This window comes from Maniola hyperantus, chromosome 21 (assembly GCF_902806685.2).
Source record: "Maniola hyperantus chromosome 21, iAphHyp1.2, whole genome shotgun sequence".
Classification (NCBI taxonomy): domain Eukaryota; kingdom Metazoa; phylum Arthropoda; class Insecta; order Lepidoptera; family Nymphalidae; genus Maniola; species Maniola hyperantus.
In genome coordinates, this window is record NC_048556.1 from 1,324,346 (window position 1) to 1,340,696 (window position 16,351).

A 16,351-nucleotide genomic window follows, 5' to 3' on the forward strand; every position below is an offset into this window, starting at 1 on the left:
ATTCCAATAAAATCGTACGTGTACCCATTCAGCTTATTAGTGTTTAAAATAATTATTCGAACTAAAATAATATATTAAGTATTAACGTATTAAAACACAGATAAGTTGTATTTATAATTTAATTACTTAGAATAAAAAGGTTTACATTATTTTTAGCAACAAAGACAAAACAAGAAATTTTCTATAGATGGTTAATATTTCTCTTCCTCTCAAACATAAAGTAAAGCTTGTGCTTAGAAGGGTTAGAGTTTAAATTCGCCCGAGCTATTGAGACGGTTCCGTCCACCGCGCTGCAGCAGCGTGGTATGTAGCTAGGCGTCCCTCGCGTCTCGCCAGTGGTGGTGGTGCGGCGGCGTGGTGTGCAGCAGACAGGGCCAGTCGCGCAGGCGCGGCGCGCGCAGGTACGCGTCGCGGGGCAGCGCGCGCGCGCCGCCGTCGGCCGCGCCGCCCAGCGCGCCGCCCGCCCACGCCACGGCGTTGAGCGGCGCGGGCGCAGTGTGGAACTTGAACTCCGACACGCAGATGCGCTCACTGCCACAAACAACATCACACTAGTGTGCTTATACAAGCTGCCGCTTTGGACTGCGAACGGATACACCGGACGCAACTTATGGACGACGACTTGAAATGGGCCCAAGCAAAGCTGCAGCTATTAAACCATAAGAAATGTGTAACTGCTGAGTTTCTTGTTCTTTTTGCTTTCCTAACGGTAGTGGTAGAGTCACACATAGCATAAGATACACTTGTCTTACGTCAAATAAATATATTTACAATTTTTAGATTTTTACACTAGGAATTATACACGTAGCCACTGACCTGTAGGGGTGCTCAGTAACCAGGTGCCGCAGCTCCTGCGCGAGCCGCGCACGCAGCCCCGGCAGGCAGGCGCCGCCGCCGCACACCAGGATGTTCTCCGCCAGCGCGCGCCGCGCGTCGATGGGGCTCTGCCGGACACACCAGTTATTACTATAGAGCAGTGCTACTTCCATAGGCAACCTTACACAATATGTAACAACTCTCACAAGGTGGGATCCGTGGCCATCTTGCTAGTTGCTGAAACTTTTGACGATCATTCTTTAGTAAACTAAAAGCAAACAATTCCAAAACTATCTAAGAATGATAATGTGTACTGTTGCCAGATTTTCAGTTTATTGATTGGCCCCTTGAATATTTACAATTACTATGTTGAAATCTGTAAGCACCACCAGAGGAAGTGGGAAGACTTTATTTATGTTCCTTGCTAACTGGATACTTTCGCAACTTACTTGACTTCTAGTACAACACAGGAGGGTAGTAGTGTAGAAAGTCGATTCTGGGCCACCCCGGGGGGTCCGCGAAAAAAAATTGTCCCGCCCACAAAAAAAGACCACCACCATTGGCTCTGGATGTTCGCCGTTTTTAGACCATTGGCTCAAACCTAACCTAACCTAACCTAACCTAACATATATCGATCGGGTCGTTAGCGGGAAACTAAAAGGGCAATTGGAATCTCCTACCACTCATCTAGTGAATGATTGCGTGCGAGGCTGTAGGTACCTGCTACCTACGCTAGCTCTAACAATGAGTACCGTACGCGTCAAAATAACTTCGGAATGTCCAAGGCGTCACTTTCTCATTTTTTCATCGGGGATACGTACCTGCTCCGGCGCCAGGGGGTTTTAACAATGCCCCCCGCCCCTTATCCCCTCACCCGTCGATCCATGCATTTCTACAATTTTGTCCTTAACCGACTTTAAAAAAGGAGGTATTTTTCTGTATGTATGACTGTATTTTCATAAAATGTTTAAATACGAGTTTATCATGTTATCACCATATTGGATGACTGATATTGTTTATAATGAATAAGTAAATTAGAATTTGATAGCAATGCATTTCGTAGAAACTTAACCCAAGCTTTTATGATAATGTGTTCTCTTGCAAAAATATGTGAGATGCTCTCTCGTGTCAGTTTAAAATATATTTATTATCTCATTAACAAAAAATTAACAAAATTCACGATCGATCGTGTCGTTGATTTTTTTAGTTAGTCCACTCAATCTGTTTTATCGCCCATTAACTTTAGGTAGATGCAAAAACTGATATCGCATGCAGGTGTTTCAGAGCATGTACATTCGTGTTTGTTTCGAAGATTTATAATCCCATTAAGAAGGACTAACAAAAAATTAACCCAAGCTTTTATGATAATGTGTTCTCTTGCAAAAATATGTGAGATGCTCTCTCGTGTCAGTTTAAAATATATTTATTATCTCATTAACAAAAAATTAACAAAATTCACGATCGAGGGTTCCTTTTTCTATTTGAGTTACAGAACCCTAAGATAAGAATATAACAATTGAAAGGTTGGTCTTCCAGACACAATGCGATCCTTACCCGCTGTGAATACACAACAAAAGCCAGTAACCCGTGAGTGACACTTTACGGAAATATATTTTTTAAATAATGTGTACTTTCCCTACCATTTGTCTTTGAACAAATTTGAAACAAATTATAAAAGAGTCCTGTTCTAAAGCAGTCGCGCCATATTCCTTCTTACTACCTACAACGATGTTGTCTCAACTGTGTGAGCTGAACAACTCGGTCTACGATGAAGAAATGGTTGCAATTTGTGAAGAAGTCGAATTGAACACGATGTTAGTTGACCTATGTATGGAAACCGAACGAGATCAAGTTTATTCGTGAGTATTTTTTAATTTTTTTCCGCGAGCAGTTTTTATTTTAATCTATTGTATTTCAAAAATTTCATCGAATATTAGGTGTGCGACTATAAATTATTAATGTAATGCCGCCATCCTCGACCCTGAAGTTCAAACTTGTTTAAACACATTGCTGACAGAGAGGGGGTTTTTTGTGTATAAATATCCGGGCTTAGCTCTAGTAACGTCCATTCAGAGACAAGTTGTGATAGAAAAATAATAACCATGGAAGCTTTTTCCAGTGATGAAATAAGTGTATTTACTAAATCATTTGTGCTAAATAAGTTTCATAGAAACATCCGGTTGTGGTATATATCTAATAGACTCCCTAGATGGATGTTAGAGGACCCAGATATTAAACCGTTTTATACTCCATGTAGTGGTCATTCTGTCTCCATGACATCCCCTGTTTGTGATGAAATTGATGGGGTGTTTCCTATGATAGCATATTGTAATATGTGTGCTTCAAATGGTAAATTATATTCCAATAAAGATAATTGTAAGGTGTATTTTTCAGAACATATTTTTAACTATTGTATTTTTATTTTTTAGTTCGGGGCAAACTGGAGCCGGAGTAAAAAGAAAGGCTACTGTGCTCACACAGTCTTCGAGTAAGCGACCATGTTCTCAAGAACCTTCTACTTCTACGGGGCTATTGACGACATCAACATCAACGGAGGGAGGATCTACCTCATTTGTAAGTCCCGCAAACAATCACAGTGTCGAGTGTCCTTATTGTAAAACAAATGTTAATCAAAAATACTATACCAGCCACCTTAAAAGCAAGAAACATATAAATAATGTACTTCTTAATAGCTCCATTCAAAACTTAGCTAATGTGCAAATAATAGAAAACGCTTTCGGTCGAAGAATAGTAACATACAGGATTTCCAATGAGAATACGTCGTCTAATTCAGAATTCGAAACACCTGAATATTTCCTAAACTCAATTAAAAATATTATTTATGAGTTGCTTGATAAGCTATTAAGGAATATAAGGCAATTAAAGTAAATTGCATTTTAAGTGGGGAATTTATTCAAACAACAAAAAATTTAGAGAATTCTTTTGATTTTCAAACCATTAATTATATTCTATGTTTAGAGCAAGAAATCAATAAAATTTATTCAGATTTGCATGATGAAATTTCAAATAAAGTTTGTAATTTTGAAAAGAAAGATAGTGGTTGGAGTCTAAAAAAAATTAATTACATTGATTTAAACATAAATAAATTTAACCCGTTACGAGGATCTTCATATATAGATCTACCCTTAGATATAAAACATAAGCATGCTGTAATTAATGTAAAAAATAATGACTATCAATGTTTTCAATGGGCTGTGCTTTCCGCATTGTATCCAGTTAACAATCATGTAGACAGAGTGAGTTCATATGCATCTAAACAAAACTCTTTAAGTTTTAAAGATATTCCATTTCCGGTAAAGTTGAAAGATATATATAAATTTGAGCGCTTAAATAATATTAGTATTAATGTTTTTGGACTTGAACGTGATACTAAAAGTAATTCCACAAAGGTCATTGGTCCACTCTATTTCACAAAATGCCGAAACAAAAACACGTAAATTTACTTCACATAAATAATAGTTCTACCGGTCATTATTGTTATATAAAAAACCTATCCCGACTAGTTAGTTGCCAATTAAATGGACATCAACACGCGAACTATATTTGCGACGGTTGCTTGCTTTATTTTCAAACAGAGTGTAAATTAAAATCTCACCAGGAGTTCGATTGTAATCATGTTCGAACAGATTTACCAGGCATTAACAAAGCTAAACTAACATTCCATAAACACGAGAGGAAGTTAAAATTACCCTTTGTTGTATATGCAGATTTTGAAGCATTTTTAAATCCTATACAAGGATGTGATAATGATCCATCTACCTCATATACAACAAATTTTCAAAAGCATGAAGTATATAGTTTTGGGTACTATATCAAATGCACATTCAATGATAGTCTATCTAAATACAAAACGTATACGGGTAGTGACTGTTCAAAAGTTTTATGGAACACCTAAATGACGACGTCAACCGCATTTATAACGAATATTTAATTGAAATCAATCCACTTCCCCTCTCAGAGGATATTAATGAAAAAATAAATAGAGCAACTATATGCTATATATGTAATAAAAAACTAGATTCAGCTTATAAAATAGATTATAATAAGTACACTGGCGTTTTCACAGGTGTCTGCCATAAAAGTTGCAGCAAAAAATTTGTCACGCCTCGATTTATCCCTGTAATTCTGCATAACCTTAGTAACTATGATGCTCATTTCATTGTACACGCGTTAAACTTTTCAGAAGGGGTGGTAAAGGTCATACCTCAAAATAAGGAACGATACATTTCGTTTTCAAAAATGTTAAAAATCGATGAAAACCAAATTGAATTGAGATTTATTGATTCTTTTAAATTTTTATCGTATAGTTTAGAATCCTTAACAAATAATTTGAATGATGATGAATTCATTGAATTGCGCAGAAATTTTCAGAATGAAAAGGATCTTCTTTATTTAAAACGCAAAGGTGTGTATCCATATGAGTATATGTCATCATTTGAATCCTTAAAGTTGACATCACTCCCCACTCAAGATAATTTTTTCAACACACTTACAAACAGTTCTATTTCAAATGAGGATTATAAACATGCCAGTGATGTCTGGAATCATTTTAAATGTCGTAATATGAGTGATTACTCTGATTTATATCTCAAAACAGATGTTCTCCTTTTAACGGATATTTTTGAAAACTTTAGAAACGTATGTATTAAAACTTACGATTTAGATCCTGCTCAATATTATACAGCGCCAGGTCTTAGTTGGGACGCAATGTTAAAGTATACACAAGTAACGTTGGATCTGCTTACAGATTACGATAAAATTGCATTCATAAAATCAGGTATACGTGGCGGTGTTTCGCAATGCAGTAACCGTTATGCGCAAGCAAATAATAAGTTTATGGAGAATTTTGATGAGAAAATTCAATCATCTTATCTCATGTACTTAGACGCGAATAATTTATATGGATGGGCTATGTCTCAATACCTTCCTACAGGTGGTTTTGAATGGGTAAATTGTGACACTAATTTTAATGTACCAATTGATTCTGACGTAGGCTATATTCTTGAAGTAGATTTAGAATATCCACAAATTTTACACGACTTACATACCGATTTTCCACTATGTCCAGAGAATATACTCGTAGGAGGGAGTAAAAATTTGAAATTAGTGCCGAACCTATTTCATAAAACTAAGTATGTTATTCATTATAGAAATTTAAAACAATGTTTAGAAATGGGCTTAAAGCTAGGGAAAGTCCATCGGATTTTAAAATTCAATCAAAGCCCTTGGTTACAAAAATATATTGATTTGAATACCCAGTTACGTACATCTGCACATTCTGATTTTGAAAAAGATTTCTATAAGTTAATGAATAATTCCATTTTCGGGAAAACAATGGAAAATGTTGAAAAACGAGTAGATGTTAAATTATGTACACATTGGGAAGATAAAGGAAAAGTCGCTGGTGCACAGAAACTTATCGCGAGACCTGAATTTCATAGTCTTTCAATATTCTCTGAAAGTTTTGTTGCAATTCAACTTAAAAAAACTAAAGTGTTATATGACAAACCCATCTATTTAGGTTTATGTATTTTGGATATTTCCAAAACGCTTATGTATGATTTTCATTACAAATATATGAAAAACAAATATGGTCCAAATTGTAAAATGTTATATACTGATACTGACAGCTTCATTTATCACATTTTCACTGATAATTTTTATGAGGATATTAAACCTGATTTAAATAAATACTTTGATACTTCAGATTATCCCCCTGATAATGCATTTGATTTCCCCCGAATAAATAAAAAGAAAATTGGTCTTTTTAAAGATGAAAACAATGGTGTGATTTTGACAGAATTTGTTGGATTGAGATCAAAAGTATACGCTTTTAATACACAAAAAAAATTCATTGCTAGAGCAAAAGGAGTAAACAAATCAGTAACAAAAAAATTTAAAATGGAGAATTACAAAACAGTCTTATTTGAGCAAAAAAATGAAATATGTGAAATGTATAGATTTAGATCTATAAAGCATGTTGTTTTCACCCAAAAAAATAATAAAATATCGTTATCACATTCAGACACAAAACGGTTTTTAATCAACAACTCCACTGACACTTTAGCTTGGGGGCATTACAAAATAAATACATTAAATAATAATGAACAGTGAGGTTTATCGATGCTATTTTTGTGTGTAGAACACGTTTTCTTTAGCAAAAGAACTTCTACGTATATAATATGTAGATACGTATTGAAATGTATAACTAGTTATAATTATAAAAATGTATAGTTAATAAATAGAACTAAGAAAATATATTTAAGATTAATTTTAGCAATAGTTCGACATAGTAAGTAGAGCTAAGATAATATTATTATATTTAAGATAATAATATTCAAAGGAAAATAAAATTGTTTTAATTGATCCTTAAAAGAAATAATATGTTATTTTTTTATTCATTTCCTTATCTGCCTTAATTAAAGTCACACGCATTTATTTACGATGTTTCATTTTCTCCATCCATTTACTGCTATAGTAGCAGGCCCAAGTGGCTGTGGTAAATCAAATTTTGTTACAAATTTCCTGAAGCACTGTAATGATTTATGTAACATACGGTTTGACCAAATTTTATGGTGCTATGATGAAATGCAACCTCTTTATAATCTAGAAAATGTGACATATATCCAGGGAATTCCTGAAATGAGCATGTTTGATGGAAAACATCCTCGGTTAGTTATAATTGATGATCTTATGAGAGAGTCAGATGGTCGCGTTGTCGATATTTTTACTAAAGGTAGCCATCACCGAAATTTAAGTGTATTTTACATTACACAAAATCTATTTCATCAAGGTAGAGGACAACGAGATATTTCACTGAACACAAGTTACATTATTTACTTCAAAAATCCACGAGACCGTACACAGATTCGTCATTTAGCTCGTCAAGTGTTTCCAGACAATGCAAAATTTATTGAGGAAGCCTATAAAGATGCTACTAATGAACCTTTTGGTTATTTAATGATTGACTTGAAACAAAATACAAGTGATTCATGTCGTTTTAAAAGCAAAATAGACCCCGTTACTAATGAATGTGTAGTATATGTCCCCAAAAAGGGGTTTAAATATGGTGAGCATCACCCGATTCTTGTTAGTAACAAATAATGGTTGAAGGTAACACAACGTCAGATATAAAAAGCTGAGTGCATTACAAACATTTAAACCAAAATATCGTAAAATTTTACTTCGTTCTCTTAAAAAGGAGGAAATTAATTGTGTATGTGAATATATCAAAGAAATTTTTAAGGACAATACCCCAAAGTATAAAGAAGCAAGAAAACCCATCATAAGTATCGTAAAACTAAATTGCTTTTTTTCTACAAATGTGATTTAAATATTAAAATTCATTGATAATAGTAATTATAATGTTTGGACGTGTGAAAACTCATAAAGATTTATTAAAGGCTTTACTCACACTTAAACCTAAATTTCGTACAGCCTTATTAAAAGTTTGCAAGGACGAAGAAATTGATTGCATTAGTGAGTGCATTTTTAATATATTAAATGGTAAAGTACCCTTGAAGGATAGTGAGAAGTCTAAGCTGAAAAAACACAAAACTATATTAAGAAAATTAATTAAGAAAGGAAAAGGTAAATTAAGAAAACGCATTATCATTCAGCAAGGAGGAGCATTTCTACCGATTATATTGGGGGCTGTTTTGAATGGATTGTTCAATTTAGTATAAAAAATGGAGTACACAAAGAAAATGATTCTTATTGAACCAGAGGCTATTGAACGCTTGAAATCAAGAGATACTATACATGAAGATTCTTTATCCCGATTAGACAAAGAAATGAAAAATATATTAAAAAATAAAATGGATGACCGTGAAAAATGGTTGTTATATATGCAAATTTTGCAAAGATATCTCCATTTTACCGGGGAAGAGAGGAAACCATTAATACTACCGGTGACAGTAGAGGATGGACAAAAACATTGTACTGACTTCCTTAAAAAGGAAAGTAAAGATAATGATTTCGCAGTTAATGAGGACTCTGAGGATGATAAGCACGTACGTGATTCATCAATTAATATTTTATATACCACCACTTATATAAGCAAACTCATACCAAAAACGTATAGAAAAAAAGGTGATATATTGTTGAACACTCTCCTAAACAATAAAGACAAAATTAACTGGAAAAATGATGGATTAATAGTCATAGATAATGAGATTGTAGATGGCAGTAATATAGTTGATCTAGTGAATTACACACTAAGACCATTAAAACGCCCCAAACCTGCTGGATGGGGGAAATTTATTGAAACTCTAAAAAATATTGGAGTTCCATCGGCTTGTATCGGTAATTCTCAAGCTTTTGAAAAAATTAATGATAAATCGCTAAAATTTAGAAGACATAGTTCCTCAGATGATGAAAAGAGTCGTGAAACTTTAACATCATACGCATTAAGAAAGAAACACGACATTTGGGAAAGATGGAATCCATACTAGACATTAAAGACATCTATTATGATGTTTCGAACCCAGCTGGTTACAGTAGCATAGATAAATTAGCCAGAGCATTAAAAGGTAAAATGGATAGGAAACAAGTTAAAGAGTGGTTGCAAGCCCAGGAAACTTATACGTTACACAAGCCTGTGCATCGAAAATTCCCAAGAAACAAATACATATTATCTAACTTTAATGAACTTTGGCAAGCAGATTTAAGTGATATGCGTACTTATTCTCAATATAATGAAGGTTTTAATTATATTCTGTGTGTTATTGATGTTTTTAGTAAATACGCTTTCGCTAGAGCACTTAAAAAGAAGAATTCAGAAAGTATAAAACGGGCATTTGAAAGCATATTTACTGAAGCTAAAGCAACTCCCACCCACTTACAATCTGATAAAGGAACTGAATTTGTATCAAAAGATGTTAGACAATACTTTAAAAGTAAAAATATTAATTATTACACAACCAACAACCCAGATATTAAAGCTAGTATAGTTGAGAGATTTCAAAGGACATTAAAAACTAAAATGTGGCGTTATTTTACACATAAAAATACCTATACTTATATTAACGTTTTACAAGATTTACTCTATTCCTATAACCATAGCTTTCATTCGAGCATCAAAATGTGTCCATTTGAAGTTAACTTTAATAACATCATGAAAGTTTGGAACAATTTATATGGAAATCTCAACAATAAAATAAGTGTTAGACAGCAAACTAAGTTTTCAATTGGTGATTATGTAAGGATAACAAAATATAAACACATTTTTCAAAAAGGGTATGAAACAAATTGGAGTGATGAAATATTTATTATATCCGGCATAAAAAAAAGCATGTCTAAGGTTGTCTATACCCTCAAAGATCTTCAAGATGAGTCCATTGTAGGAACGTTTTACGAGGATGAATTGCAAAAAATTACATATAACCCCACCACTCGATATAAAATTGATAAAATAGTACGCTCTCGCTACTCAGGTAACAGAAAACAATTACTTGTCAAGTGGAAAGGTTATCCTGATAAATTTAACAGTTGGATTTTAGAATCCAGTCTTAATCAGATAGGATGATGGAAGAAAATTTTTATTTAACTTTGCTTAGTAATAGTTCAATGGAATACTTCCCGGAAAACACAACGACCATGTTCTCAACAAAATTACCAAAAGCGCTTATTTTGGAAGGAGAATGGTACGTTGGAGTTGTTGAAATTCAATATCCTTGCACTATGTATACGGTTCGAGAAAATGAAAATGTTATTTTTACATCAAAATGGATTATGATACCCGAGGACGATATTAAATCATTAGTACACTATAGAAACCGTATTCCTGCCATGAACTATGACTGCATTGCTCATATTGTAGCTGAATTAAATAAAAATACTGATGTTGAAATAATGTTTAATTATGATGAAATAAATAATAAAGTATCAATATTATGTGAGGATAACTTAATTGATGTACTTAAGTTATCAACCAAGTTATGTTTACAACTGGGTTTTGAACCAAATACGAATCTAATTCAGCATAAAACTGGAACATATCCTTATAATTTAAAATTAGGATTGCCATCTCAATTGTTCATTTATTGTGATATAATAGAACCACAAATTGTTGGAGATGTGATGGCCCCTCTTCTCAGAATCGTACCACTAGATCCTACAGTCTATATATACGGGGCAAACAAAATGCATATTTTTTCACCACCTCATTACGTACCTGTCATGCGCAGAGAGTTCGATGTAATAGAAATAGATATAAGAACGAGTACAGGTCGGAAAGTACCATTCCAGTTTGGGACAACGTGTATTAAACTACATTTTAAGAGAATCAAGTGAACGTGCATGTAAAATGCCGTGCCCATATTTACATTATTATTCTCATCAAGCTGGTACAGGCGTAGGTGCAATTTATAAGGGAGCACCTTATCAGCGAGGTCATGGTATTGGCAGTTTTTTGGGTGGATTATTTAGATCTGTTCTTCCACTTTTGAAAAATGGCGCTAAAGTTGTGGGTAAAGAAGCTTTAAATGCTGGTGTGGGCCTATTGTCCGATATGTTAAATGTGCAGCCAATGGATGAATCTATCAGATCACGTTTAAAAACAGCAACTTCGAATCTAAAACAAAAAGCTGATAAAAAAATTGATTCAATAATGAGAGGATCAGGCTATAAAATTAGGCGACAAAAGAGGAAACGTACCACTTCTAAAAAAACTCTCAAACGGAAAGGTACTGAGAAAATTAAACAGAGTAATATTCAGGATATTTTTCATAAAAGTTAAAATTTTAAAAAATGTCATTTTTACATCATAACTCCTGTGAATGCGTAAAATCTGAGTTGGATTTGTTTGCTCTACCATCGACTCAAACAAGTATTGAGGGGGGTCAGTGGATTCATTACAACCCCATTTCATCATTGACCGATGATGGACCCATTGAGTTCTTAGTACCAGGAAATGGAGATGATTACATTGATTTATCTCATACCCTACTTCACATAAAAGCTAAAGTTCAGAATACTGATGCAACTAACATTGCGGAGACGGCTAATGTTGCTCCAGTTAACAATTGGTTACACTCACTTTTTAGTCAGGTTGACATATATTTAAATCAAAAGCTCGTATCACCTCCAAACAACACTTATGGGTATCGAGCCTACATCGAGACATTGCTTAATTATGGTACAGCTGCCAAGAAATCTCATCTCACTTGTGGTCTATGGTATAAAGATACCACCTCGAAAATGGATTCATGTGATGCTTCAAATCAGGGATACGCAAAAAGAGAAGAATTAGCAAAGGAAAGTAAAACTATTGAAATGATTGGACACATACACGCTGATATTTTTAATCAAGATAAGTTTTTAATCAACGGTGTTGAAATGCGTCTAAAACTAGTACGTTCTAAAGATACTTTCAATCTTATGTGTTCCTCTGCAGATGGTAAATTCAAAGTGCATATATCTAGTGCTAGCCTTATAATGCGTAAAGTTCGGATCAATCCGAGTGTATTAATTGCACATGAGAAAGTATTAGCTACTACAACCGCTAAATATCCTGTCACCCGTGCCGAAGTTAAAGTGTTAACGATACCCTCAGGAATCCAAGGAAAAATGCTTGATAATGTATTTTTAGGACAAATTCCCAAAAGATGTATTGTTGGTTTCGTGGGAAACTCTGCTTTCAATGGAACTCTAAATACAAATCCTTTTAATTTTGGTAATCACGGACTTAATCTGTTCGGTTTATATGTTGATGGCCAATCGATACCATCAAAAACATTAACACCGTCTTTTGATAATGATATGTTCACGAGTGCATACCATACTTTATTCTCGGGAACAGGAATTCATTTTTTGAATGATGGAAATGATGTCTCTAAGGAAGAGTATAAAATGGATATTGTCTGTTTGCGTTTGATTTAACTCCTGATTTATCTGCTAATTCAAACTCCCACTGGAACCTTATTAAACGGGGTAGTGTAAGATTTGAAGTTCGATTCGAAAAAGCTCTAACCACAACTGTTAATTGCATAGTATACGCAGAGTTTGATAACGTAATTGAAATTAATAAAAATCGAGACGTTAGTTTAGACTACAACAGTTAAGAATTAATATAAATGGAGATATTTACTTTTTAAGTCATTTCTTAACCATCCATTCAGTAAAGAAGATTATTTTACATTTTAATTTATTTATAATTAAAGTTTCAATGGATACCAAAGAGATAGAAAACTATTTAAAAAAAATTGATGCAAATATTCACTTCAATGTATTTGCAGCTAATAAGATACCGATATATTTAACACCACCAGCTTATTTAATATCCAATTTAGACCCCGATACAAAACCTGGATCTCACTGGGTAGCGATATACGTGGGTACTAATGGTGTCGGTGAATATTTTGACTCGTTTGGTCGAAAACCAATGGATTATCATGAAATGTTTCTAAAAACCAACTGTAAGAAGTGGATTCATAACAACAAAGTACTGCAAAACTATTTCAGCTCATTTTGTGGAATGTATTGTTTAGTTTATATATATTTTAAATATAACGACATCTCAATGTCACAATTTCTTAATGTATTTTCAGATAATACTTTGTATAATGATCAACTGTTACAATATATGTTTAAGACTTTATTTTTAGAGAAATGAAATAAAAAAGAATGGTTTGAAAAATTATAGTTTTATTTGCATGAAAATCTTACATAACATTTTTATTAAAAATGAATCTTAAAGTACCCATAACTATAACTTAAGTGTACACTGTGATGAGAGCGAATGGAGCGAATCTTGCATAGTTTCTTCATCATCTGTTGCGGGGCCTCGTATCCCAAATAGTGCATCTTCCTTCCCAACGAAGTCAACAGGGCTGTAGAGACTTGGTGATGGTGATGGACTTCTATCTAATTGCGAATACCAATTTTCATCTTCTATCTCTTCCAAATTTACTGTATTTTCTACTTCTTCACATATTGTAACCATTTCTTCGTCATAAATGGTCTCGTTCAGTTCACAAAGTTGAGGCGACATCGTGTAGTTGGACATAGTGTAATGAAATATGAAGTTCGTATTTCGAAGCAAAACACTTTTATACTTTGTTGTATCGGCGAAGAGTGGGGGGACTCGGCTTAGGCAGTTATCAGAAAAAACGCATGTGTATGCACCGATCATTATGATCCTAAGCTAGCTAAACCATACTTTATAAGTACTAGTATTAGTAGTTATTGCTTGTTATCTCTGTCGATAAAATATTTTTTACAATCATGTCTTCCTGCGATCTGCTTTGTTATGTTGTAAATAATATCTCGCGTGCTGTGATAAAATTTATCAGCGTCTGATTTCACGTAGTACTTTAATCGTAAATCTGCATATTTCCAGTAATCAATAGGTAAAACCCCTTCCAGATTCTTCATGTCATAGACATCTATTTTGATGAGATGACTTGCACTGACACCATCACCATCATTGGATGAGATATAGGATAGACCTCCATCAGTCGCTTGAGCTACCGATGACGAAATAGTAGTTCTCCTCTTTTTCTTTGGTTTTTCGAAAAATACATCTATATTGTTTTGCTCCGTTGGTTTGCTCCTTTTTGAAGCAGTCTTTTTATTATTTAATGTGGAATCACTCGCATCTTGATCATCTGGCACATTGAGTGGATAGTAGTAATGCTTGTAAGTGAATTCTTCCTGTGAGTCCTGAAATAAAAAGGTAATAGTGCATAAGATTAAGGTGATACTTTAACTAATAGAATTACAAAAACTAATTATAATATTTACTTAAATTTATAAAAGTTTATAAAAGATCCTAGTTACCGCTAAAATTGCAAACTTACCGTCATGATGGATGGAAATATGTAGATTCACAACACAATCGCTCTAGACGGGTGATTTATATTTAAGACTTATAGCACTGATATTTGATCCTAACGATCTGGCACCGAGTAAACTTGTGACACAAAATTACAATGGTGCGTTTTTATACACACATCTTTTTAGGCAAGAGTCAACATGTTTTCATGCAGCTGCATGTGTCATATTTTTTTGTATCTACTAAGAGAACACATTATCATAAAAGCTTGGGTTAATTTTTTGTTAGTCCTTCTTAATGGGATTATAAATCTTCGAAACAAACACGAATGTACATGCTCTGAAACACCTGCATGCGATATCAGTTTTTGCATCTACCTAAAGTTAATGGGCGATAAAAACAGATTGAGTGGACTAACTAAAAAAATCAACGACACGATCGATCGTGAATTTTGTTAATTTTTTGTTAATGAGATAATAAATATATTTTAAACTGACACGAGAGAGCATCTCACATATTTTTGCAAGAGAACACATTATCATAAAAGCTTGGGTTAAGTTTCTACGAAATACATTGCTATCAAATTCTAATTTACTTATTCATTATAAACAATATCAGTCATCCAATATGGTGATAACATGATAAACTCGTATTTAAACATTTTATGAAAATACAGTCATACATACAGAAAAATACCTCCTTTTTTAAAGTCGGTTAAGGACAAAATTGTAGAAATGCATGGATCGACGGGTGAGGGGATAAGGGGCGGGGGGCATTGTTAAAACCCCCTGGCGCCGGAGCAGGTACGTATCCCCGATGAAAAAATGAGAAAGTGACGCCTTGGACATTCCGAAGTTATTTTGACGCGTACGGTACTCATTGTTAGAGCTAGCGTAGGTAGCAGGTACCTACAGCCTCGCACGCAATCATTCACTAGATGAGTGGTAGGAGATTCCAATTGCCCTTTTAGTTTCCCGCTAACGACCCGATCGATATATGTTAGGTTAGGTTAGGTTAGGTTAGGTTTGAGCCAATGGTCTAAAAACGGCGAACATCCAGAGCCAATGGTGGTGGTCTTTTTTTGTGGGCGGGACAATTTTTTTTCGCGGACCCCCCGGGGTGGCCCAGAATCGACTTTCTACACTACTGAGGGTATATTATCATATCCTGGTAGAAACTTACCTTCATGATGCATTGCAGTATGATGTCAGGCAGCGACGCCATCTCGTTGTCCCTCGCGAACAGCGGCTCGGCGGACAGCTCCCGCGCCGCGCCGCTCACGGCCACGGTGCGCTCCGCCAGCGTGTACACGGTGCCTCTGGCGGGGGGCGCCGCCCTGTCCGCCGCCAGGGCGAGCGCCCGCGCGCGGCTCGGGACGAAACAGGCGCGCACTGCAATGTACCAAATTAAGTGTTACGTGCTTTTATATCACAGTACACTCTGTCAACGGAACTGATATTGCGGCAAGAGTCTCGGATACGCACGGCGTGAAAAGGATAGGTGTGTGCGCCAGACTGTACAAACACGTGAAATGAACAAATAAATTCAGTTTAGCATATTTACTATATCATTTATCTCGAGTTACCCGTGATGTCCTCCAGCACGTGAGCGGGCAGCTCCAAGCTCTGGCCGTTGTCCGCGTCCAGCGTGTCGGCGAGCTGGGCGTGCACCGCGCGGGCGCCGAGCGGCGCGCTCTGCATGGCGTGCAGCACGGGACAGCCGTGCACCACTGCACTCAGA

The 16,351-nt window shown here is 35.0% G+C and overlaps 2 protein-coding genes across 3 annotated transcripts in view; both read right to left on the reverse strand.

Moving 5' to 3' along the window:
* Positions 1 to 103: 103 nt before the first annotated feature.
* The window catches only part of Arp10 (Actin-related protein 10), a 23,732-nt gene continuing 7,484 nt past the window's right edge, over positions 104 to 16,351 (reverse strand). For both annotated transcript variants that reach the window (XM_034979908.2, XM_069505715.1), the window contains 4 exons: positions 16,197 to 16,340; positions 15,794 to 16,002; positions 817 to 944; positions 104 to 531 (listed from right to left, as the gene is read on the reverse strand). In XM_034979908.2, the coding sequence (XP_034835799.1) occupies positions 312 to 531; positions 817 to 944; positions 15,794 to 16,002; positions 16,197 to 16,340 (701 nt within the window). In that variant the 3' untranslated portion in view covers positions 104 to 311. The remainder of the gene's footprint in view (positions 532 to 816; positions 945 to 15,793; positions 16,003 to 16,196; positions 16,341 to 16,351) is intronic.
* Positions 12,872 to 15,162, reverse strand: LOC138403813 (uncharacterized). The gene is made up of 2 exons (XM_069505718.1): positions 14,637 to 15,162; positions 12,872 to 14,499 (listed from the first exon to the last, which is right to left on the reverse strand). Exons 1-2 carry the CDS (start codon positions 14,640 to 14,642, stop codon positions 14,020 to 14,022), a joined length of 486 nt encoding a protein of 161 aa, XP_069361819.1. The 5' UTR covers positions 14,643 to 15,162; the 3' UTR covers positions 12,872 to 14,019.